We start from the raw sequence: 25,477 nt of genomic DNA on the forward strand, positions 1-25,477 counted from the left end.
CTAATATTAATATTTCTCTTTAAAAAAACAATTGTTTTCTTGGTTAGGCCAAACTTTTGGATTTTTCCTCGTGTTCCAAACAAATTACAGTCAAAACCTGATATAACGACATTGAAGGGACCGTATAGTTACCGACGTTATATCCGATTGTCGTTATATGCAATACAGTCATATACACAAGTACAGTAGTTACATATATGTATGTTTTATCATATGTAGTTATTTATCTAGTATAAGTGTAAGTTATAAATGTAAAAGAGTCAGATAAGACATAAAAATATTTATTACGAAAAATTAGAATACAAAATGTACTTAGCCGCTAGTTACGGGTTACAAAATTACACTACATCAGTCAGTCTCAAATATTGTTTGCATTTTACGTTTCATACTCCTCAAGGTATGAGTATCATCAATATCAAACTGTTCATTAAATGCAACAAATTTCGGAATATCATCGTCATGGCGAAAGCAGTTAGCTATAGTGGTCTGTGTGACCTTTTCCCAAGCTTCCGATATCATTAGAATTGCATCCAGAACAGAGAGAGTTTTAATGCTGTTATCAATATCAATATTCTGTATCATTTGTAACACTTGAAGTTTTCTGTATTGTGTTTTTAAACAATTGGTCTAAAATATGCAAGGTCAAATGGCCGCAAAGTCGGAGTAAGTAATAATATACAAAATATTTCTTCAATGCTTATCAATAAGATTTAAAATCGTTTGTATTATTTTGTTTTGAGCGGATCGGTTGGTCGTTATAGCCGATGAATATCGATAAAGTTTCGTCGTTGTAAGCGATATGTCGCTGTATCCGATGTTGTTATAAGCGGTTGGTTTACTGAATAGTTTACTAGGAATTCGGACGGGACCATACAATCTGGCTGTAATAACCGATAGGTCGTTGTAAACGATGTCGTTATAAACAGTTTTGACTGTATCTATAGTCCTATGTATGGGATGTCTTTTGAAAATATGCCTATGTTTGAACTCGGGTTTTTTAATTGTATTTTTAAAAAATCGGTCCAACGGTTTAATCCTAAAAGCGACTTTCAAACAAACCCGTGGCAAGCCTAGAGGATATTTAGAGGACTTAAAATATGGCATAGATACACCACCCACACTGTCTATTCATTTTCTCTCGTCTTGCTCTCATGGCCTAGATAGAAACATATCAAAGCCGAAATCAACAAACCCACAGTAAAATATCTGATTATTCCCAGTAGCCTCTAGCACTGCCCCCGGGATGACAATTATCTTCCTTGTCTTGGGGGTTGTCTAGTTCTAATCCCCACTATATGCATACCAATAATCGGAACACCGGTTTAGCATTAACATCTTAAAGACAGATTTTTTAAAGTATGGATTATCAAATAATTATGATTACCCATGCGACTGTCAGTATGTCTATTAGCTTGTACTAGTAGTCTCGCAAAGACTAAAATGCGAAGTTCAGCTGTATAGCCTAATGATGGATTTGCTATTCAAATAATAACAAGTTGCTAGGCTATTTAGGCGTAAAAGAAAATCCCAAGTTTATAAGCCGACCTTTTACGATCCCTGGTAGAGAGAGGGAGTAATCCTATTCTAAAGTACCAGGATCTTATATGGGGTTCAATAAAACAAAATGTATACTACACCATACCAATATTTAATTTTAGTATTGTCAAATTACTGATTAATGCACCGCAATGATAGTAGACGTGGCACCATCACTTTTTATAGTTCCGCAACGCAGCAAAATCAAACATACCAAATTACTACATGATTATGTTCCAATAAATATTGATGAAAGTAGTCTAACTATGACGAGACGTGAACCTCTAAATGTATGATTTTCCTGGTTGATTGGTACTCAACAAGTATTCTTTACAATTCATATTAGAATGATTTAGCTTACAACACAGTTACTCTTTAAAATTAACGTAATCTATTCTTTATTATATACATCATCAATACATGAATACTTTGGTACCCAACTTGTAAATAAATTACAATACAGCTAGAATGTCGCAAAGAGAAATTAATTACAGAAACGTGATGAGCTACTTCGGAAAGTATTGCGAAGTATTACAATTGTTTTCGTAGAAAACTAATCGCACCTCTAAGTACCTTTAGTACACTCGCATTATTCTAGTGCCACATTACTAACTACCGAAATAAGCGCCGTACAAAGGGAAAATACTGGCGAAATGTATCAAACTGTGGCTGGAGTAAATAACAGTATGCACAGCATACTGCATATTAAAATTCTACATCTTCCTATGAAATCCTACGAATTAACCTGACAAATACAATTTTTTTTTACTACATGAAGACAGTTGAATCACACCACCGAATTAGTCAATTTTGGTATGACTTTATTTTTAAGAAATAAAAAGTATCAATCAACATTCACAAAATATACTTAAAATGTAATAAAAAAATATGATCACAGAAATAAGTACATAAATGGTAAATTGACCAAAATAACATTAAAACAATAAATAAATACATCCGAACTCAATGCACTTAATCCTCATTAATAAATAAATTAAAACATCTAAAATAATAAATTACGATTTGGGGCTTACTCGGTCTACTCAAAGTTAAATTGACTATTGGTGTTACGTGTGAATCGTTCTGTTCGAGGGTTGTGAGGCCCTAGTGTTAGATAGTTGATGTTGTCGGCGTCGTTTACTTGCCGAGTTGCTTGATGAGCATTTCAGTGCTGAGCGATTTCGGCCGCTCGATGGGGAAGCCGAGCGCGCGCGACCAGATGAGCTGAGCGAGCACACCGAGCGCGCGCGACACTCCGAACATCACGGTATAGTAGTTCATTTCTTTCAAGCCGTAATACTGAAAATAAATGGGAAGAATATTAATAAGTTCTAAAAATTAATTGATACCTACTACTCAATCAAGTAGTAGTAGTATCAAGTAATCTAGATTACTACATTAAGTGATGTGTTATTTTGGCATTGATTTTTGTTTAGTTTCCAGATTAATAACGAATTTCTTCGGATTAAGAAAAAAAATAAAGGACTAATGACCTAGTTATTTTGTATAAATGGATCAAACGCAGTGTAACCAATATAAACTAAAAAGCCAATAGGATAGTGACATACTGATTTAATAAGTATGGGTAGGTATTATCAATAGCCAGAATAGACAAAGTATTGATTTAAATAAATGTTCTTAAAGTATGCATTACCTGTAAGAGGACACCGGAGTGCGAGTCCACATTGGGCCAGGGGTTCTTGACCTTGCCGAGCTCGGTGAGGATCGGAGGCACTACCTTGTACACGGCGGCCACCAGCTTGAACAGAGGGTCGTTGGGGAGGTGCTTCAGGGCGAATTCGCGCTGGCATGTGTATCTGGGGAGGGTGAATAAATTTATCATAAAATAATACATAACACTACTCGTTAGTCAAACCTCAAGATAATGTTCTTAATTTTTTACCCCTGATGAAGAATCGAGGTGGTGTTGTTATACGTTTAAAGTGTATGTATTTCTGTGGAATTATAGCTCCTGAATGGATGGACCTACTTACATGATTGAGTTTCCTGTATTTGAAAGGTGAATTAGTCGGGTATGTTTGAAATGTTGGAAATTAATCTAAAGTGGCCGCCGCCTCATAATTTCGAAAGACATATTTTGTATCTAATCTTCTCTTTTGATATCAAATAAAAGGGCTTGATATAGTAGACTACTTGCAGACGAATTTATGTCTTGGGATTTTGAATTAATTTAAGTTTTATTTACATTTTTATTAACCGATTTTTAAATTGTATTAAAATTGAAATAATTTTTATCTTTCTGACGTTATCGGTACCCCACCTATCTTGAGAAGAGCCAGATGCGCCTATGACCTCGAATGACTTTGAAGCTAGCTCAAACAGCGTGATTTGTCTTGTATATTGTATTTATTCATCAACTAACCTCGGGTCAGTCTTCCTGAGTACGGCGTGGCCGTATCCGGGCACCACTTGGCCGGACTTGAGTGTCTTCCAGATGAACTCTTTCAGTTGCTCCTCGGTCACGTTGTCGCCGACCTGCTTGCGTAGTTTCTCTAACCATACAAGTACCTATGTGAAAAAATAAATTGTGTCAGATATACAAGGAGAGTGTGGAGGGAAAGATCGGAGTGGGAAGACCTAGACGAACGTATCTTGATCAAATTAAGGACGTCCTGGTAAAGGGTCAGGTCAAAAGTACCCGAAACCGCCGAGCTTGTATGAAGAGAGTTATGAATGTGGATGAAGCGAAGGAAGTATGCAGAGATCGTGGCAAGTGGAAAGAGGTAGTCTCTGCCTACCCCTCCGGGAAAGAGGCGTGATTTTATGTATGTATGTATGTATACAGTTTCAGTTGACACAATTAGTTCTTAGGAAGTAAAATATATGTTATGTAATCATATCTCATCGTTATAAATTATAACTGATAGTTCATTTGACGATGGACGTCAAAGAAAATTATTATGGTAAAATAATATCATAATAATGATGTATTAATATTTTTATAACGACAAATTGATTGAAATACAATACAGGATTTATCAATACAGTTAAGTGTTCATCCTTATGTTTTGTTCACTTATCATGTTATTTAACTATGTTAAAGAATTCTCATATTCATATTTCAGTTTCCAGTAATAAAGCATTGATTGCCGTTAAATAAGCAACTCTAATGTAATGAAATGGTATAATCTTATCACTCTTATCAAGTTATCATATATTGTTTTAACAGGAGATTGTTTGCAGTTGTTGCTATTTTATTCAACTTATATAGATTTAAGTTATATAAATCATATGATATTTATAAAACTAGTTTTTGCCAGGTACTTCGTAAACGTAAATGATTTCATGACGATACAATGGGTGTTATAGTCATTGAAATTAATTTTACCCTATATAATGCCATAAAAATTGTTCATCTAAATCCAAAAAGATACAGTATTTGTACTGTTAATAAAACGAATAATTTTCCATTATTTTATTTAATGTACATATGTATAATTATTGAATCGCTCATCATAAAATTAACACGATACGTTCTTTGAAAAGATGATATTTTGGCATTATTATTTAATAGATAATCCCACAGATTAATACAAAAGATCATTGTTTTTTTAGTATCTAACTAGATATAAGTAAGCCATATATTACTAAAGTAATGTGCATATTTTTAGTACCTAATACATTATGACATAGAAATTAAAAACTTTCCACTGAAAAAATTGTTAGGTGATCCTCCTTACCAAGATAAAACTCAGACTTCCTTGATAACGTTTATCGTAAAGATTGTGAAATATTTTACTCCAACGTTATCAATGAGACTTTAAAACGTTTGCTGTGATTCCCCACACTTTAGAATAGGACTTCTCCATATCTTTCCCATGGATGTCGTACAAAGGGACTAAAGGGATGGCTAATAAACTTATTTTTCTTCTTGTAGGCAATAGGCTAACAACCCGACACTATTTAAATTTCAATACCATTATTAAGCCATACAACTGAACGTGGCCTATCAGTCTTTCCAGGACAGGCTTAGTCTACTCAGAAAGGGATATAGACGAGATAATACTGATGGATGGATACAAAACTCATAGTTTTAAATGAAACTCGAATCTACGTGTCCGCCCAATCATGACGGATGAATGATGTCCTTACCTCCTGGTTGGCTAATCCGTGGAGGGGTCCAGCCAAGCCGTTCAATCCAGCGGCGAATGAAAGGTAGGGGTCGCTCAACGCCGATCCGACCAAATGTGTGGTGTGCGCAGACACGTTGCCGCCCTCATGGTCACTACGCAACAAACATGCTGACGTTATTTTACCGAACGAATTAAGAGACATACACAGCAATTAGAATTCGCAAGCAGACAGCCGATGGCCCTCGTAACATATACCTGGTTGCATTTTTGGACACAAATCACGAGTTGTGCTAAAAACAGCACTGTACTGTATAAGAATCATTTACTAATAATACTTTGTTTTTGTCTGTACATCGTGAAATAACTATAACCTATAAGTAACTATAACCGTGATCCAATAAAGCTTGTTACCTCGCAAAAGTTGAGGAGGTCAAACGGTAGCCGTTTCCTTTAAAAAACCTGACTAATGCCCATCTTGTACTCCTATCCAGAGATGATGTCATTATTATTCTTTAATCAAGAGACCACAACACATGTATTATAGCATGCATAGCAATAAATCAATACCGCAGTAAGTAAACGTTCGCTGGCCTTTGTAATATTTTATAAGAAAATTGCATTCATACAACACTATTCACATTAATGTGTCGCCTTAATAGCGGCGGAACTGTTATATATATTTAGAGTCTACTAAGGACAAGAGGTTAATCTTATTTGTTTTTGATTATTTTGATTTGGTCTGCCTGTTTCTAGACGATTAGTTATATTTTACATTTAACTAAAAGAACAACACATAACAGTCACATTTGTCTATTTGAAATTAATTAGTACACATAACTTTCTCAAAATATTTAAAAATAAATCTCAATTTATGCAGTATCTAATTAAAAATTAACATAACAATGAGACAAACTGATTTAATACATTTTCGAAGAGAACATCGTAGAGCCATTGTATAAAATACACGTTCGTGTTATTGACGTAACACGACTGTTTTGTGACGCACGTCTGAATTATAGAGAGGGCTACGTAATAAACACTTTTATGAAAAGATTCAAATTCAAACGAATCAGGCAATATGTTATGGCATTACTTTTGCGAGCCAGTCAGGGAATTAGGTATTAATGTAATATTGTGCCTTATGGCTTAAAATCAAAGGATTGGTTTAACCAATTATACAGATAAAAAAATATTTTTAACACACTTTTCACATTGGTGATTAACACAGGTGCCAACGACGTTTTACTATAATTACAGGTTCATGAATGTCTCGATGCAAATTAGCAACAAATTACTAAATACTAAGGTATAAAATCGCAAAGCAAACATAACAAGCAGTTATTTACCTGAACATCTAGTGACATTGAAAACGTTTATGACTATCGTGACTTTTTTCATTTCATGGTTGAAATATCTAATCACATGAAACACGTCAGAGAAGGTCGATTTTATTAAGTATTGGCCGGAATTCATTAAAAAGAATTTATGGCGCACAGATTTAAGATAAATAATAATCACTTTTTATTCCTTAAGAGGTAGAACCAAAAATCTCTAAAAGGCTGTAAGGCTACATTCAGCTAATACAGTCGCTTAAGATTACATCTTGGGCAGAGTAGAATAGTTCAAACTTAACCTTAGCTTTTTAGCCGGCTATGTGGGCAAAATAAATGAAAATGAACAAAGCTAAATAATAAACAACCAGTAATCCTATCCTAGGCTCAGTTCTGGTCTAATCTTAGGAGTCTCTTAGAAGTCTTAACGACACTCGCTCTGTGTAAAAATCAGTGAATACGTCAAGTTAACTAGGTGATATATAGACAATGCAACCACTTAGCTCATGAAAACTATGCCCATTTCCCTGATTGGAGTGCATTAAGTATACTTACTTTTCTTGAGTTAGTTACAAGTGCAATGTAAAAGCATTCGTTCAACTACAAAGACATGTATGGACAATCGGTGTTCTAAGATTCAATTGAGTCTTTTACTCGTTGGCTGTAACGAAAAGGATGTTATGTCTGGAGTCGAATTCAAAAAGAAACACGATCACAATGCCCCTAATGGGCACGTCGTATGCAAATGCATTCGCTTGTGCAGTCTCCTTTCAACACACACACAGTTATATAACGTGTGCGACATGTCACTAATTTAATTCGCAGTTTTGCACACACAAAATCACCTGCTAACACGCATGCCGATGGCTTCGTGTATAGAGTTACAAATAACAGACAAATTAAATGACACAGCTTGTTTATGTAATAAGGTATGTATGAGTTGAGTATATAACGAATACGATGACTTTTCAATGTCATATTTCTGAAGTCGAATAAATTAATACAACTAATGTTTTCATGATTTCACACATTTCTCTACATTCATAATTTGAGAGCAGGGTAAGCGCCCGGTAGACCAAAACTTTGCCAATTCATTCTATTTTTACAACCAATAATCATGAACCAATATGACATTCCTATTGGCGGAGACCACATGGAAGCTGCATGTGAAACCTGTCCCTGGGCTCTTCTCTAGAAAGGTGAGGATACGAGCGGGACGAACGCCGGGAGGAAGTACTACACATTCTATCTTTAAGAGACCAGCGCTTTGATTTCAATAGATGAGAAAGCAATCGGGAATACCCTATAATGTGAGTGAGAAATTCAGTGCAATGATTCGTGTACATTATAATTGGACTAGATAAAAATGTCTCACGCACATTGACATTTAACAAAGAATCATTGACACGCAGACTCGGCTGTGCCTATGACATAAGCGAGTCGACTAGCACAGTTTATTATAACGTGACTCGGCCGACTCCCGCGCATGAAGACGGCACGCACGAGATTATTTTGCAATATAAAGAACGTGCGTCGATAAGCTATCATATCGTTACGCACGCAAATCATTTACTTTAACAGGGTCATAGTTTATTGTAGGTAGTAATGAGACATAAGTATATCTCGACGAATCAGAGCAATCCTAAAAAAATATGTAATTTGTACTTGGCGGTGGAAATTTACTATTACTAGGTAATAAAATAATGCGGTAATGACATCATATTACTAAGGATATTCGCAAATTCGCACTGCTAGGTTACATTTGACCAAATAGTAAACTTTTCCTTGTCTGACTGGCTAACTTTGGACAGCATATTTTTTTTGGAAATTTCCATAGTTGGTCGCCTTACATCGTCACTGTCTTGAATTAAATGGGTGTTGTAGGTTTCAGAAAAGCATGCTAATATTCACAAAATAGTTTAGTTTCCAATCTCACCTGTGGATGGTAAGGTAAAGCCGCATCAGCTCTGTGAACTGGGGGTCTTCGAAGCCGAGCATGGTGCAGTAGTTGGCCGACCAGTCCTTGTTGTCGTCTATGGCGCCAATGCCCTTGCCGTCGCGGTATGTGTTGCGGTATATCGTGGCGGCGATCACTGGCAATTTGGCGATCAGGTTCATGGAGTCTTCGTACACGTACTGTGAGAATTTTACATTTTAAAAGCAAGTTCATCAATATTTATATTCTTAAGGTGGTAAAATTTGAACTTTGATTGTTTGTAAGGACTTATCACCGAAAATGCTGAATTAAAAAGGCACATTATATTGTATAAAACCTATGGGTTTTACACGTGTACGTAACACGGACGAACAGTTAGTAAATAAATGGACGACTGGCGGGCAGTTAGTAAATGGATAAAATCATTTGAGGGCTTTCATCTTTGAGTGTTCTCGGATCACTCTCCGTCAAGTGGGGCTGATGTGTTACATATTATAAAAAAAAAATATTTTTATCGTCATTAAGACAAGAACGTTGTTAAATTGTTCATATAACATTAAATTTACATCAAAGGCAACTCTGTGTTAGTCTCTTAGTCTGTTTGCCTTGTTTCTTCCTAAATTAATTACACTGGTCAACAAAATTTTAACTTTGTCGTGCCACACGGACTTTTTTGATAATTTTTACTTTAATTGGTGATTGTAAGAAAAAATAAACATTTAAAAAAATTTGCTAGACAAGGATTTTATTCTATTGAGTAATTTAAAATATTAAGGAAAAACACAGATCTCGTAAATCAAAAGTTATTTTTTTTTATAAATGACTTAATAATCTAAGATTTTCTTGAATATTTAGCTTCTGGTTGGTCCCTTTTAATTGTCCAGCAGTAATCTGCTAACATATTTGGGCTCCATTTGCCCTGGTACCGCTTTTCCATATTAGAAATGTCCTGATGGAACCTCTCACCGTGCTCGTCGCTGACAGCCCCTAAATTGTCAGGAAAAAAATCCAGGTGCGAGTCTAAGAAATGGATCTTAAGTGACATGTTGCAACCCAATGCTTGATATGACAATAATAGCTCGCTAACCAACTCTCTGTAGCTGTCACTCTTGTGGTTACCCAAAAAATTTGCAACAACATTTTTAAAAGCCTTCCATGCAGATGTTTCTAAATCGCTTAATTTTTCTTCAAATCTTGAATCTTTTATTAACTCCCTAATTTGAGGGCCAACAAAAATACCCTCTTTTATCTTTGCATCACTTATTTTAGGGAATTTTTCTTTTAGATACAAAAATCCACTCCCATTGCGATCCATTGCCTTCACAAAATTTTTTATTAATCCTAATTTGATATGCAATGGTGGTAGAAGCACATTATTTGGCTGTACAAGGGGTAAATACTTTACGTTTTTTTGCCCAGGAATTAACGATGCACGCGTAGGCCATGTTTTTTTTATATAGTGATTAGTTCTGTCTCGGCTATCCCATTCACATAAAAAGCAGCAAAACTTTGTATAACCCAGCTGAAGTCCAAGTAATAGTGCAACAACTTTAAGATCACCGCAGATTTTGAAGGAATATGTACTGTAATTTATTTTTTCAAGTAAAAGTTTCATATTTTCATAAGTTTCTTTCATATTTGCAGCATGGGCCAGAGGTACAGACGGAAACTTATTTCCATTATGCAATAACACTGCTTTTAGACTTGCTTTCGAAGAATCAATGAATAAACGCCACTGAGAGAGATCAAAATTTATGTCCAACATTTTCATAATCTCATTTACGTTATTGCAAAACACCAAATCTCCATCCTGAGAAAAATACGTTCTGAAGTGTTGATCACGGTTTCGAAAATAGCTAACTTTTGTATTATGATGTAGCAAATTCCATTCTTTTAGACGTGATCCTAATAGTTCTGACTGCTTTTTTGACAAATTTAAATCCCGAACCAAATCATTTAGGTCTCCTTGAGTTATCAAATGTGGCTCGTTTACAATTCCTTTTAACTCAAAGTCATCATCCCCGTCAACACATTCACTTGAAGTGGACGGTTGTGAATTGTTCTCAACAGAAGTAGTTGCAACTGGTATTAGTTCTGGCAATTTTTTACAATGAGAGACTGGTCTTATAGCCGAAGATAAGTTAGGGTAAATAACTGTGGTTTTTTTCTTGTAATTTATACCTTTTATGTCTGTGAGACAAAAATAGCAATCTGAAACGTGATCTCGCTGTTCAGTCCATATCATGGGTACAGCAAACGGCATAGGTCGTGCACCTTTCTTCCAGTCAGTTAAATTTTTCACACACGTTATGCAACAGACATGAGGGGCCCAGGATTTGTCTTGATGGGCGACAGAAAAACCAAAACATTGTTGATAACACTCCAACACAAGATTCGTAAAATTTCGTCGTTGTTTTTTGAATGTTAGTTCTCCGCAGACATAACAAAAAGAGTTAGGATCATTATTACACTTTCTCGACATATTCACAGGGTTAATAAATCACAAAAAAGGGTTCAAATTCAACAACAAATATTTTTATAAGGATTTACTTGTAAGCGTTTTTGTTAATTTACTGCCGTAGTACTAGTTATGAGTATTACCGTATCACAACAAATATGAGGCTAATAGACATATCACAGCTGTGATTTAATAATGAGGGTAGACTGATAAAACAAAATTAGCTATCAAAGTTCGTGTGGCAAAACCAGTGTTGACCAGTGTTATTTTCTCTCTTAAGTGCTACAGTCATTTCTCAATGTTTTCAGTGTATAAAAATGAAACGCAATGTAGGCAAAGAATTTAAAGACGGTGAGAAAGTTGTAAAGAACAAGAGATAGTAATACAAACCTCCCAATATTTGGATTTGTGTACACCCTCAGAGTAAGCCTGTGCGAACTTGGACTCACTGTTGAGGGCGGTAACTGCAGCGGAGAACTGCGACATGGGGTGAAGTTTGCTAGGCATGTTGTTTAGCATTGTCACCACGTGTGCTGGTAGCTCTGCCCTGTTTAATATAAATTCCTATTAATATCATCAGCCTCCAGTACCGGTTGATCTAAGAGTTCACGGTTCCGCCTATTAATCCACGATATAAAGAAGTGCAAAACAAGTGATAGCTAGTAAAAACTCTCGTCTTAACTTTATGATAAATCAGTTGCTTAAATATGAAGGTTTCCTTACGATGTTTTCTCTCATCATAAGAACATCACTTAGCATTCAAACTTCAAAAATTCCTATCTCAGCAATTCCATATATCCAGTCTTATTCAATTCGTATTCCATATAGCTTGTCGATTTTATTTATTTATGAATGAATGAATGAAAAATTATTTATTCAAGTAACCAGACTTAGTAGGCATAAATAAAAATAAAAATTAAAATTCGAGTTACATATTCAATTTATGTTCACAAAATTTTATTTTTAATTATGTTTAAAAATTGAATTATGTACTATTTGTACTTAAGTAAATAAAAAGTACAAATTTTAAGTTATTTAAACAAGTGTTTTGAAATGCTTACAGACAAATAATACGGGTTGACGTGAAATTCCTTTCACAGACAAACATTCTTTGAAAAAATTAATGTTGTTCAACATAAAATACGAAAGGATTACTTTATTTTCAATTACCAATTTGTTTATATCACAAATTTATCATTTACTTGAAATTAATTACTTTGTAAGTAGATTCACTTAATAGATCTAATATAAATGTCAACAGTGACCCTGAACAATACATTGTTTGTCAAGCCGACTAAGTGGATCAAGTGAGCTGTTTACGCCAACCAATTGCTTATTCATGTTGTTACTTATAGGGCAATTTGATCTATAAAGGTTCGTCCTCACGCTATGATTCACTTTGACAGTACCTAGATACGAGTAGTACCTCACATAAGGCTTCCTTTATTCTGCAATTTATAAAATGAATATCTACAGTTTAGCTACATTTATAAGTAGTAATGAAAAAGAACGAAAACATAATTATCGTCATCTATTTCTAGTCAACCTCTTAGTCTGTTCTAGTTGCGTCGTCCCTGAGGTCCGTTACAGGAATGGGATATCCTAAGTCTTTTGTAATACTATTTTACAAACACAACACTTAACCAATTTTGATTAAGAAAGAAGCTATCCTTTACTTTTAACGAGGAATAAGGGCTCATTTACAAAGCGATTTTAAGCAATACAGCATCAATCCTTATCTAATAAAGTACCTTAAATATATTTTGCATTTAATATAGAATAATATTGCCCTTTACAGCATGTAATTTGAATGAATATTTAAGAAGATATGGCAGATTTTAAAAGTAAAATAAATAAGTAAAAATGGAAAAAAATAAATGCTGTTAACGAGTATACAAAGACTACATATACTAAAACAGTAAAAATATTTTGTTTGAACATTTAGTATTTTTGACTGAAATGGATAGAGGGACACTTAGAATGAATCATAGAAAGCAAAATTTTTATTTTTTGTCTGTCTGTATGTATGATCACGCTTATCTACGAAAACCGAACCGATTTACTTAAAACTTTCACCAATTGCTTTGTTTTAACTCAAAAAAACATTTAGTCTGATTCATCAAAATCGGTTCACTAAAAAAAGTTATTGTCATTTGAATGAACTCAAGGCACGAATTTGCCAGCGAATAAGTTACGAAATTTAAAATTCAAAGTTATTTATCATTGTACGACAGCATTATACCTTTTACATATAAATATAAGTGAAAATCAGTTTGATAATATCCTGGTTTTGCCGCACATAACATGCAAGATTTTTGGTTTGTTAGTCTACTTAGAACCGATGGTCCAGTGCATGGCGCATGAGACGCGGACGAAGTCGCGGGCAACAGGTAGTTCTGTTATATATTTTGGTATCAGCTTTGCACCCGTACGAAGCCGGGGCGGGTCGCCAGTATAAATATAAAACTCCTCCATTACTGACAGAAATCGCACGGGCCAAACCGCTGGATCTTGAAATTTGGCATGTAGGTTATTTATGTAGTCGAGGGGTGTGGTAAAAGAGGTTTTCCTGTAATTCTCACGGGAATGGACATTAACGGATTATTAATTACGCGGGCGGAGCCGCGAGCGCTCTTTAGTAAGAGTTCTTACAGCGACCGTCGAACCCGGTAGTTGTCGCGCCTGCCGTAATACTTATAACATTTTTGGTAGGTTGCCAATGCTAGCAGAATAATGTCAACGTGTATAACTTCATTCGAAGAGAAAGTATAACAATCGCAAAGCTGTATGTTGTTATATCATTTCCATCACAGTGATCTAACAAGTAAGGCTAATGGAAATCTACTAACTAAATTATATTTAGATTTTGTAAATCTTTATCAGTACGAATTCAAGTTTGTTGCTTTTTTTCACCAAAAGCATAGAAAGATTTTTGTTGTATTGGGAAAGGTACCGTTTATTGCGAAATAAACCTCAAGTCTTTGTTAAGTCGTGGGCCATAGACACGATAATATGTGATGAATTTTTTATAAGAAATTTTATTTTTAATAAGAAATACTAACAAATATAATGCAAAATGAAGCTTACCTCTGTGCCCATTCCTTTGAAAGGGCTTTGACTTGGGCCTCGGTGGGGACGTCACCGGTGACAAGAAGCCAGAACAGGCCTTCAGGGAGTGGCTCCTGACCCCCCTTGGCTTTGGGCAGCGCTTGCTGGCATTCGGGAATGGACATGCCGCGGAATCTGATACCCTCATCCGGGTCCAACACTGATGTTTCCCATACCAGACCTTTGATGCCGCGCATACCACCATACATCTATGACAAACGTATAAAATATTTTATTAATATCCGATAATGAGTGAAATTTCACATTTCTGTTCTTATTATTACTGTTTCTATAGGTACAGTACCGACCTTAAATAGGATTTTCCAAGTTTTTTGCGAGAACGATTAAGATTACTTCAGGCAGAAGCAATTGCAGCAGGCAGATAATTCATAAAAAATCATGCATCTTCCATTTTATTAATGCCATTGCGAAGTGGTTCCAAAAAATCAAATGACAAATATGACAACTGTAGTTGATTGAGCAAGAACGGGTTCGTTGACCTCCGGTCATTGGACCCGTGACCACTTACACTTTTCAAGTTCAAGACCCGAGATCCATCCAGCCGAGTTGCATTGTTAATCAAACACATTGATTCAAGGTCAACATTTGGCACAGTAAGTCTTCGTCACTTTCTACTCGTAGCATTACTATTAAAAATTGAGAATATGTACCAAATACTATACCTAAAGGAGAACCTATAGTATGTATATCTGCATGATTGACTTCGGTTAAAATCCCTGCATGTTTTAAACCGAATTTATGCCAATTTTACTTCAGAATTCTAGATTACACTTTCAGCCGTAAAGATCATAATTTTACAATTGCCAAGTGCTTATTTCTACTGTATTATAATGACTTACTTATGAGACTTATTTGGTTCATTGTTTGATACAAGTATAACCCCTTTATCGCTGGACTTAAAATTAATTCAAAGGTCGGAGAGCCGATAGAGTTAGAGGCCAACTCATTGTCGAATTAAAAAAAAAAGTTGTTCTCAAACTTAATTCTTATCTTTGTCTTCCTTATTCCGGTTAAGTTTTTGAACTAAGCCTTAATAAAGTAGATATTAACTAACGCTGTATTTAGATGTACTGACTAACTTAAAATGGCTAACCTGACAATCCTGAATCTTTAAATAAAGCAAGCTTTGCCAGCTGACTTGGGAGACTGATGGCCTTAGAAGCTTGTGTCTATTGGCTCTGTCTACTTAAGCACCAAAACGTGATATTTTTGTGTGTCAGTCAATATTTACCATGTCAACGGTGACTTCTCCGACTTTGGTGCTGCCATGTTTCTTTCTGAACTCGCGGATCTTCTCTTGTTCCTTGGGGATTTTCTCCTGCAGGATGCTTTTGAGATTGGTCTGTTCTGCGCTCAAACCCCTCAGCAAAATTGATGCTGATGGGCATACTTTCTGTTGGATGACAAAAATAAAATTTTAATCAAATGTAAATTAAATGACCATCATTCATGGAAAAATACAGTCGAACGCCTCGACCGATTCATAAACAAGCAAGGTTCTCATCTCAGATTTTTACAAATTTGTTATAGAGCATAAAAAAAATTCGAGGTTCAGAATTTTTTCAAAGAAAGTTTTAGTGTTAGCAAAGAAAACAGAATATAGCTGTCGAAAATATTAAACCCAGTGGGACTTTAATATATTCCAAAGCTGGGACATAACAGGAATCTAACCCATTGTGTACCTATTATAGCTGTGCCAAATATTTTCATTACGTTTTCAAATTCAAAACTTTTATTCATTATTATGGGATACTTCATATCACTTCATAATTTTCATATCTTTTTTGTTTCAGAACATTGGTTGACGTCAAATAAATTAATTAAAAAGTGAAAACTAAGTTTATTACTACTAACTAAGTATATACCAAAGCGTCATTTTTAATAGTCTAAAAAGGTTAAAAATTCCCGAAGAATGGAATGTGACATGCCATGGTGTACTCTGTACACAGTGTATAGTACATTAATGAAGTACCTCAAAAAAAATAAATCAGTAGCGTTCAAGGTGATCGTGTACGTCTTAAAACATTTAACCTCTAATCATCTGTGTGTAAGGGAGTTATATCATTGTATTAGTAGAAAAAATTCTATGGAATATACCTGACGTCATACGCGGTATTAAAATAATTTAATAATATAAGACAGGTCTTCAGTTCAGAGTGTACTCGAGATAACAAATGTTAATTGCCGTGAACAGACAGGCTCAGATCCACAGTTCAATAAATATTCAAAACACATACATAGTTCTTTTTCAATATGAAAATTAAATAATATTTTAGGTGTCTAGTCTACCATATCGTGTTATCTGAGAGGTCGCGTTTTGTTATTAAATTAGAAAAATATTATATAGATATAATGGGCTTTTAAAAAATAATTGGGCTAATTACCAAAATTTAAATAAAATTATAGTATAATAAATATATATTTTACTTTACCACTATATCTACACTAATATTATAAAGAGGAAAATTTATTTGTTTGGTTGTAATGAATAGGCTCAAAAACTACTGGACCGATTCTAAAAATTTTTATTTAAAAATCTTGAATTTTTTTTTGGTTTACATTTAAACGCGTTTTTTTTACTCATACTATTAATCCTTATCAAAATAAATAATTTCATCAATAAGAACAGTTTAGGTAGATAATATTTGGTCTTTGAATGATTAAAATTGGACCTTTGGATTTGAAGTTGTGGTGAAATTAAAATATTACGATTTCTGCTGCACGGCCCGTTGCGAAGTGAGCAAGACTTAGTTAGGCGCGGTTCTTTAGTTAGTTCTAATAGAGATATATTTAGTATCGGCTGTGCAACCGTGCGCAGCCGGGGCGGGTCGCTAGTTAATTATAAGGCAGCAAAGTGCTGGCAAATTAATACGTGTATACTATGTGTATTGTACCTGCTTGCATCTTTCTGTTAACATAGCGCTAAAACAAAACGCCTAAGGAGGACATGGCGCATGCCCAGCGAGGCCGGCGGAAATAAGGTCAAATGCGCTATTATGTAAAGTATTCTTGCATAGTGCATACTTTGAAGCTTTACATTTTCCTTATCGAACGACTGACAAATCCTGTAAAACTTGACAGTATAAGGAAAATCAAAATCCAAAGTAGCACAAGGTTGTTGATCCGAGAAATTGTATTGGGATTTATAAATTGTTAAATGTGGAAACCCACGGGGACTTTCCCAAATTGACTCATAACTTGATTTATTTTCCACAACACAAAACAGCTGTTCTAAAAAAACCTCGATGATGGTTAAATGGTTATTTATGCTAAAATGAGGTGATTCTTTATAAAATTCCCTACAATTCGTTAAGGCTGTAAATAAATGCAGCTCCTTCTAAATCCCACTCTCGTGTTCAAATATACTTAGCAATGCAATAAATAAAAAGGTCAGCGCTTTTATTTCTCAACATCTCATTAATGCTATTTTATAACGAGCTAAATATAATTCAGCTTGGTGTTTATCTACAACTACTTGCGCCTACTCTCTCTCATTTTTGCGCATTCCCAGTTGCCTGGCCTGGGGTCAACTTAACTCCTTGCGCCTACTATTTATTTTGTTACTGCAGTTCTTATATCCCATTCAATTATATGTGATGTGTCTAAAATAAAGTATCATCACATGTACAACGGTAATAAAATAATTTAAACAATCGGACAAAAGGTGAGACAATTTCGAAGTAACAAGATTCGTTGCGCGTTCAAAAATAAAATTTTTGAACGCGCAACGAATCTTGTTACTTTACATATTAAATTCGTTATATTGTATGTACCAACTTTGTAAATCATCAACGTCTTTTTACTTCCCCATTATTTTTAAAGAATATAAGAGACATCCTCTTACCGTTTCCTGACATGGCATCACTGGCCCTTATGATCAGACTGCAATGAAATTGCCAGATGCAAAGGTTTATATCGACCTATAACACGTGCAATTATAATACTCTTGCCCTATTTAAAGTATCATTCTAATGGTAACCTTATATCAGTCGCAGTTGTATGTTTTCTATGTTAAAAATAAATATATACATGTCGATCCGATCTAGTAATTACATATTTATAAGGATATTTTTTTTCAGCGATTTGCAAACGAAATATTTATAAAAGTTGTGATGGCGGGCCGGGTTGTGGATGCTAGTCATGTAAAGAGTCCTCTCAAGTTTATCACTACATAGTATAAAACAAAGTCGCCATTTTAGTCTGTTTGTCCCTATGCTTAAATCTTTAAAATTACGCAACGGATTTTGATGCGGTTTTTTGTAACAGGTAAGAGTGATTCAAGAGGAAGGTTTTTATGTATACGGAAGCCGGGGCGGGTCGCTAGTAATTAATATGTCCAAGAAATATAGACTGGGGATATAAGATAAACATGAAAAACAATGATTATGAACGGAAGAAGCCTAACGTATAAAGAAATCCTCCCAAGAATTTTGTGGTAGGCACGTAACCTACTCAACAAGCGTCAGTAAACCGCTGATGATGTCATAGGCTTGATATAGCAAAATCCGGCGCCAAAATAACGCTCCGACAACACATAACCTTGAGTAATTGTTACGTTTGCTAAGCAACTCATGGGAATCATTAAAATCATTCCAGTCTCATTCATCTTGGCGTGTTCCCAGTTGCAACCCTCTGGCATTAAACTTTGAGGCCCGGGGTCCGCTAAATCATTCATAGTTATTAAATTCTTGATTCCATATCGGTCTTAGGTGTCCAACATACATACATACATACATATGGTCACATCTATATCCCTTGCGGGGTAGACAGAGCCAACAGTCTTGAAAAGACTGAATGGCCACGTTCAGCTATTTGGCTTAATGATAGAACTGAGATTCAAATAGTAACAGGTTGCTAGCCCATCGCCTAAAAGAGGAATCCTAAGTTTATAAGCCTATCCCTTAGTCGCCTTTTACGGCATCCATGGGAAGGAGATGGAGTGGTCCTATTCTTTTTTGTAATGGTGCCGGAAACCACACTCTTAGGTGCCCAACCTTACAAAATTGTACTCCATAACGTACGGTTACGCACTCTTTCTGTGCAAACGTAACACATTTTTGTATGATCGAATGGCAAATATCTATCTGTAGTTCCGTAATTAATTAGATTGTCTAAAAATCATATGTAAATGTGTAAAGGTAAAAGACTGATTGATGAAGATAATTTTATAATTAAAGATAAGATAGGTAATTCTGATTATATCAACAGACGAGTATGTACAAGATTAATATTTACAACATAAAAAGGGAGGCATTTTTGTTGCAACCAAATAATATTTTGAAATAAATAAGTAGATTTGTATTTAAAAAAAAACCAATGATAACGTATGTCTGCAAATTTGGTTAACATAGAAAATCGGCAACTAACTAAAATCACTTAATTCCTGCGAACTAAATTGGACGTTCTAAATGATTCAATACCCAGTGCGACAAATGAAATATATAATGGTACTACGCTTGCAATAAATTTGCGCTTCTTAATGTATATAACTAGTAGGTATCGATAGGATACAAAGACCTCGCTAAAATCATAAGATCGCTAATAAGGTTACCTGAGATACTAGAGATCGCTTTTAGTGATAAGGTCGCCTTTTGCTGCTATGTTTTTTATACATGATTGTGAATTTGCTGCAATTTATTATGATGCGATTAACAGTTATTGTATTGTAATATAAGGTACTCAAATATTCATTGGATATGATCCATATCGTCACACTTTCAAAATATTATAAGACTTTCTGAATACATTCCAGAAAAATCTAAGAAACTCACTGGAGCAAAATTAATGCAAAATAACGTCCACGTCGACAACGATCCGTGTATCATGCAAAATATATATGTATTTCAAATTTTCGTTCGAGAATATAAAAACAAAAAATTTAAAGCTTCATTCAACAGAATGGTGCCTTCCATTATGAAAAGATATACCTACTTATAATAAAAAGAGAAAGGATTTGTGTTTTTGTAAAGAATAAACTAAAAAAAAACCCACAAATTTTGACGAGACAAGGCACCAAAGAAAGAATAGAACTTCAGAATTTAAATTAGTAGTAATTTTTTTATAGAGACATATAAACACGTCTTTATCCCTTACAGGGCAGACAAAGCAGCCAACTATCTCGAAAACACTGGAAGGTCACGTTGTATGCCCTAATGATAGAATTGGGATTCACGAGATGGAATAAACACTTAACTGCCTAACTTATATTTTAAGACGGGCGTCTTAAATATGCGCTTCTGTTTGGCGCTGCCAGTCACCATGGTCAATGCACCATGCGTTGGTAACAGGCGCTGCTTTGCTGATTTTGATCACGTACTCAATTTGGGCGAGTGCCCGTCATTTGCTAAATCACATGTGACTTACACTGTGTCTGGTTATCTTTAGAGTTGGGCCGTAACAGAGGACACGTATAGTGAATGTCATTGCGAGGATTTCTACGTTACTGTGATAAGAAAATCGACCCTCGATAATATACACTGTGATTTTCACAGCCACAGCCACACTCGCGACTCGTGCGCGTGTACGTCATCAATTTGAACTAAAACTAATGTGATATGTCGACAATTTTTGAAATCACTAAGTTTACATTATACATTGTTAAATAAAAAGTATAATTCGCATCGTTACATAACTAATAATATAGTAAAAAAGGAGTCTTAGCAGTTATGCAACAATAACGTAACCGTAGGATTGATTTTTTAAGATATAAAAGGGCTTTATACTAGGTGGTAAAAACACTAATTTGGTAAGTAATGTGTTGTGTAGGAGGTATATTTTGAAAAAGCCTTATACTTCCTTAAATTATTTGAAATAATGGCTTTGCCAGGTACAATTCATAATTGATTTCGCTTTGAAAATTAGGTTCACTCTTAGCGCGACATTGGGCAACAAAATACATTCTGGGAAAGACCTTCCCGTTTTACGGCAAAATGTCTTTTGACACATTTTGCGAAAAAACGTTTGTGCATGAGCCATATAGATTAACTGGACTTAACAGACATGTGACAAGAGTTAGCTATTTTCTTTCAACTATTTTATTAGTCCATTGGCTTTTATTTTAAATAATTTGAATTCTAGATCTTTAATTTGAAACCAATCTTCATTTTAAGTTTACAAAAAAAATGCGGGAGACGCTTTATAACAAAAAAAAATGAAGTAGAAAAAAAAAGTAAAAACAAAAATGATCTCTAAATTTCATAAACGAAATTGTAGGACTATGTGTACCTTTTTACTTGCTAACATATATGAATTGTAAATTCAAATACGAAAAATGAGAAGAATACTTACCTAACTATTTAAATGGTGTTGCATAACATAGAAAACTGTGGTTGCTACTGATAGTAGCGTCACCGTGGATAACATTGACACAGATAGACAAAAACAAGGCCACTGATACCAGAGGAATTCTATGTGATCAGAAGTTTTTAGGTGATCAATCACAGTTTAAGACATGTTAAAAATGTGTTATATTATATCCTATTAAAGTTGTAAGAAAAACTAAACATAAAAAATACTAAGAAATAAAAAAAATATAGAGAAGCGGATTGGAGTATGCTCCACTCAACTCCAGCAACAAGAGCTATCTCCTAAATATGAGAATAAGAAATTTGCATGTCAGATGATCCAGGTTTGTCTTGAGAGGTTCCTCTTTTTACAATATATTAAAATACAAATAAAAAATTATACAACTATTCTTCCAATTTTAAATATTTATTCCTCCATTAAATATGAAGGCCAAATTGATGTATAAAATGTATTATATCCCAAAAAAAACAATTTTGAATAAAACTTTGCAGTATAGTATATAAAGTTTGTTTCTTTATCTAGTTATCCTAGTTAAACAACTGAAACAATTGTCATAAATGTTACAAGGTTCAGGTAAGAATATGGAAAAAGATTTGGGAAGTTAGTAAAGGTACTTTTAAACTTTCTAACAAGCGTAAGCATTTATATACATTTATATATTTTAGTTTGCTGTCTACCCTACAAAGGGTATGGATGTGATTATAAGTATTTATAAAAACTATTTTTTTTACTTTAGGTTTTATCATTTGAATAACTCTGACTTCTAATTAAATTAACAATAGGATGAAGATACAATACCTACAAACAAAGAAACTAAATACTCTTTTAAATTTATAATCAAAATCTATTTTTGTAAGATTAATTGAAAGGAAGAACAACTCAAAATCTACTAAATTTGGCACAAGGAAGGACCTTAATAATCTTACAGGATAAAAGCCGCAGGCAATAGTTTTGTAAGTTATAAGAATGGGTTTTATTTTGATACTTTTCAATATAAGTTATATAAAGAATGGTAATATAATTTTAATTAGCCAATCAATTTTACAATAAAGCTTCAATTTAGTTTAATTATATAAAACAATGTTTGATTTGTGACCCAGGGATGATTATATATAAAAATAATTCACTAATACAATTATTACAACTTACTGATATACAAAGGACAACAAAATTTAATAGATTATTTTCAGGTCATAAATACAGGTGAACAACACTGTTGTATTGACCCCTTGGGTTGCATGCAGTCAATATCAAAGTACCTCTACATTACAGAAAGAAATAAACCCATGCAATGGTACCTACCCAGTTCTTTTTATTTTAAATAAATAGTTAAATAACATCTGTTAACAAAAAATTTATAACTAAAAGTTGGTCGGGCCCGTACCCGTACCCGTAATCATCCACGCGTGCCGTTTCAAACAGCGCATTACGGAGATAACAAGAAATATGTAAAATTTATAACTATTTAACTGATAGATATTCAATTATATTATTCAAAGGAAAGGCAAACTTTTATTCCCGAAATAGTTCTTATTCACATTACATAACTTCGAATAGAAGTCAAAGGTAGAGGTTATATTATTTGTTGCGAAAAATAAATCCAATGATAATTAAATTAGGTTACAAAAAGAAAACATATATTTACCTGCAGTTCAACTACTCGGGTCGATGAAATCCTGAAAAGAGCCATAATTAACCACCGAGCGCTACCACACACAAACTATTGAAATCCTACCGCGATCCGCGATCGATCGCTTGCAATCGCAAAGTGAAAAATAAAATACACGGTGACGAGAGTGAAATGAAATGTCTTGCTTGCTTGGCGGATGCATTTACATGCTCAGGGTTGCCATTCGAATTAATCAAATACATTTAATAAAGTAATGTAATGTTCAGGGAAAATAGTGTAATAAACGACTGATTGCTATCCAGATAATAAAACAGTATATTTTTATCATGACGGTCTGTCTGTCCATAGTAAGAAATTATGACGGCGTGGCCTTCGTGCCATAGTTAAGAATCACAAGTCTTAACTTGTTCTAGTGCAGTATACCCAACATTGTCATAACAGTCTATATCCCCTGCGGGGTAGATAAAGCCAACTGTCATCAATATTACAGTTATTAAGAAAATCACTGAAAAATAATATTTCCCAATGTGTTTTCATAAATTACAAAATTATGTACCTACTTAATGTAAGATTATTCCTACTTTTTATTTACGTACGTTGTCACACATCAATTGTCAATCATCGCGAAGAAATTGGCGCGCTTAGCCATTATATACAAAGGGGCAAACTGTTGATACTGTTAAACGTAATTCCATCTAGGTACATGTCTACACAGTTATGCAATAAATATTTTGAGTTTGAGTTTGAGAAGAATCTTAATCGCGATTACAAAGATTTTCACGAATTGGAGCATACAAACAACCCCCGACTCAACGTCGTCAGAGCCGCGGTTCCCCAGGCATAACACCTAGCCTGGTGGAAGATCTTTCATTTGGTGGCGGTCGAACCGAATCATCGCTCCCGCTACAACGTATTAGCAACACACTAATATTATGTGCCGTGTACCCGCACTTTAGAAAAGGATCACTCTATCTCTTTGATTCCTATGGATGTCGTAAAAGGCAACTAAAGCATAGGCTAATAAACTGGAATTTTATTTTTAGGCAATGGGCTAGCAACTTATCACCATTTGAATTTCAATTCCATCATTATGCAATACAGCTTAACGATCCCTATCAGTCTTGCGAGATTGTTGGCTCTCTCTACCCCGTAAGGGATAAAGACGTGATTATAAGCTTTATTTTTATGATATTGTCGAAATGGTAAATAAATATAGAAAATTAAATTTTATTGAATTCTAATATTACTTACCAAAATACATTTTTCCTATAAATATATTTTATTGCTCTTAATTATTAAAAACAATAGGCTTTTTAAATAATAATGAGCTTGCTACACTGCAACTTGTTAGTGAGCGAAACAAAGAAATTGTAATATAGAACCAAATTATAGCTTCATCTGAGGAGCCTCCTCAGATAGGAGCCGAGCGTAGACAGAGTATAGGTAGATTTTGTCTAATCTATGGAGCCAAGTCATTTCCGCTGCCCAGTGCTGCCAACATAGCACTCTACTACTCTAACTTAACACTCTTTTAACAATATCCACTACCAAAATTTACTCTGTCGCCCACTTGCCGCATTTCACTATCTTACATACTACTTCATAACTCTTACATATTAAAATCACGCCTCTTTGCAGGACAGGTAGGCAGGGACTACATCTTTTCATTCTTTTCTTTCCGTAACTTTTGAAAATAGTCATTGGTACGTGGCCGAGTTGGGTTTCGAACCTGTGCATTTTCGATTCGACCACCAACGCTCTTAAAAATACATATCTTATAAGTATGTTTGTAACGCAATAACTTTCTAATCTTGTTCTGATTTTGATGTTTATCATATATGTATGTATGTAGAGTGGACTAGACAGTGCATTGCTCTGTATCACAGATATTAACCCTTTAACCGCCACACTTAATATTAGTTGTCGTGCCCCCAGCGCCAGGCACATTAAAACGACAAATAAACAACAAGATATAGAGATTTTCAGTAGTACCTACCTATAGGTATCAATATTTCTTTCAGAAGGGGCATGCGTCTCTTTCGAACACTTTTTTAGCTA

The 25,477-nt window shown here is 34.5% G+C and overlaps 1 protein-coding gene across 1 annotated transcript; it reads right to left on the minus strand.

Annotated features, from left to right (window-relative positions):
• Positions 1 to 1,627: 1,627 nt before the first annotated feature.
• On the minus strand, positions 1,628 to 23,617 carry LOC106133995 (probable citrate synthase 2, mitochondrial). The gene is made up of 9 exons (XM_013333925.2): positions 23,435 to 23,617; positions 15,716 to 15,877; positions 14,443 to 14,672; positions 11,746 to 11,902; positions 8,898 to 9,097; positions 5,650 to 5,782; positions 3,920 to 4,065; positions 3,191 to 3,353; positions 1,628 to 2,835 (listed from the first exon to the last, which is right to left on the minus strand). Exons 1-9 carry the CDS (start codon positions 23,477 to 23,479, stop codon positions 2,674 to 2,676), a joined length of 1,398 nt encoding a protein of 465 aa, XP_013189379.1. The 5' UTR covers positions 23,480 to 23,617; the 3' UTR covers positions 1,628 to 2,673.
• Between the last annotated feature and the right edge of the window lie 1,860 nt (positions 23,618 to 25,477).

This window comes from Amyelois transitella, chromosome Z (genome assembly GCF_032362555.1).
Source record: "Amyelois transitella isolate CPQ chromosome Z, ilAmyTran1.1, whole genome shotgun sequence".
NCBI classification, from domain to species: domain Eukaryota; kingdom Metazoa; phylum Arthropoda; class Insecta; order Lepidoptera; family Pyralidae; genus Amyelois; species Amyelois transitella.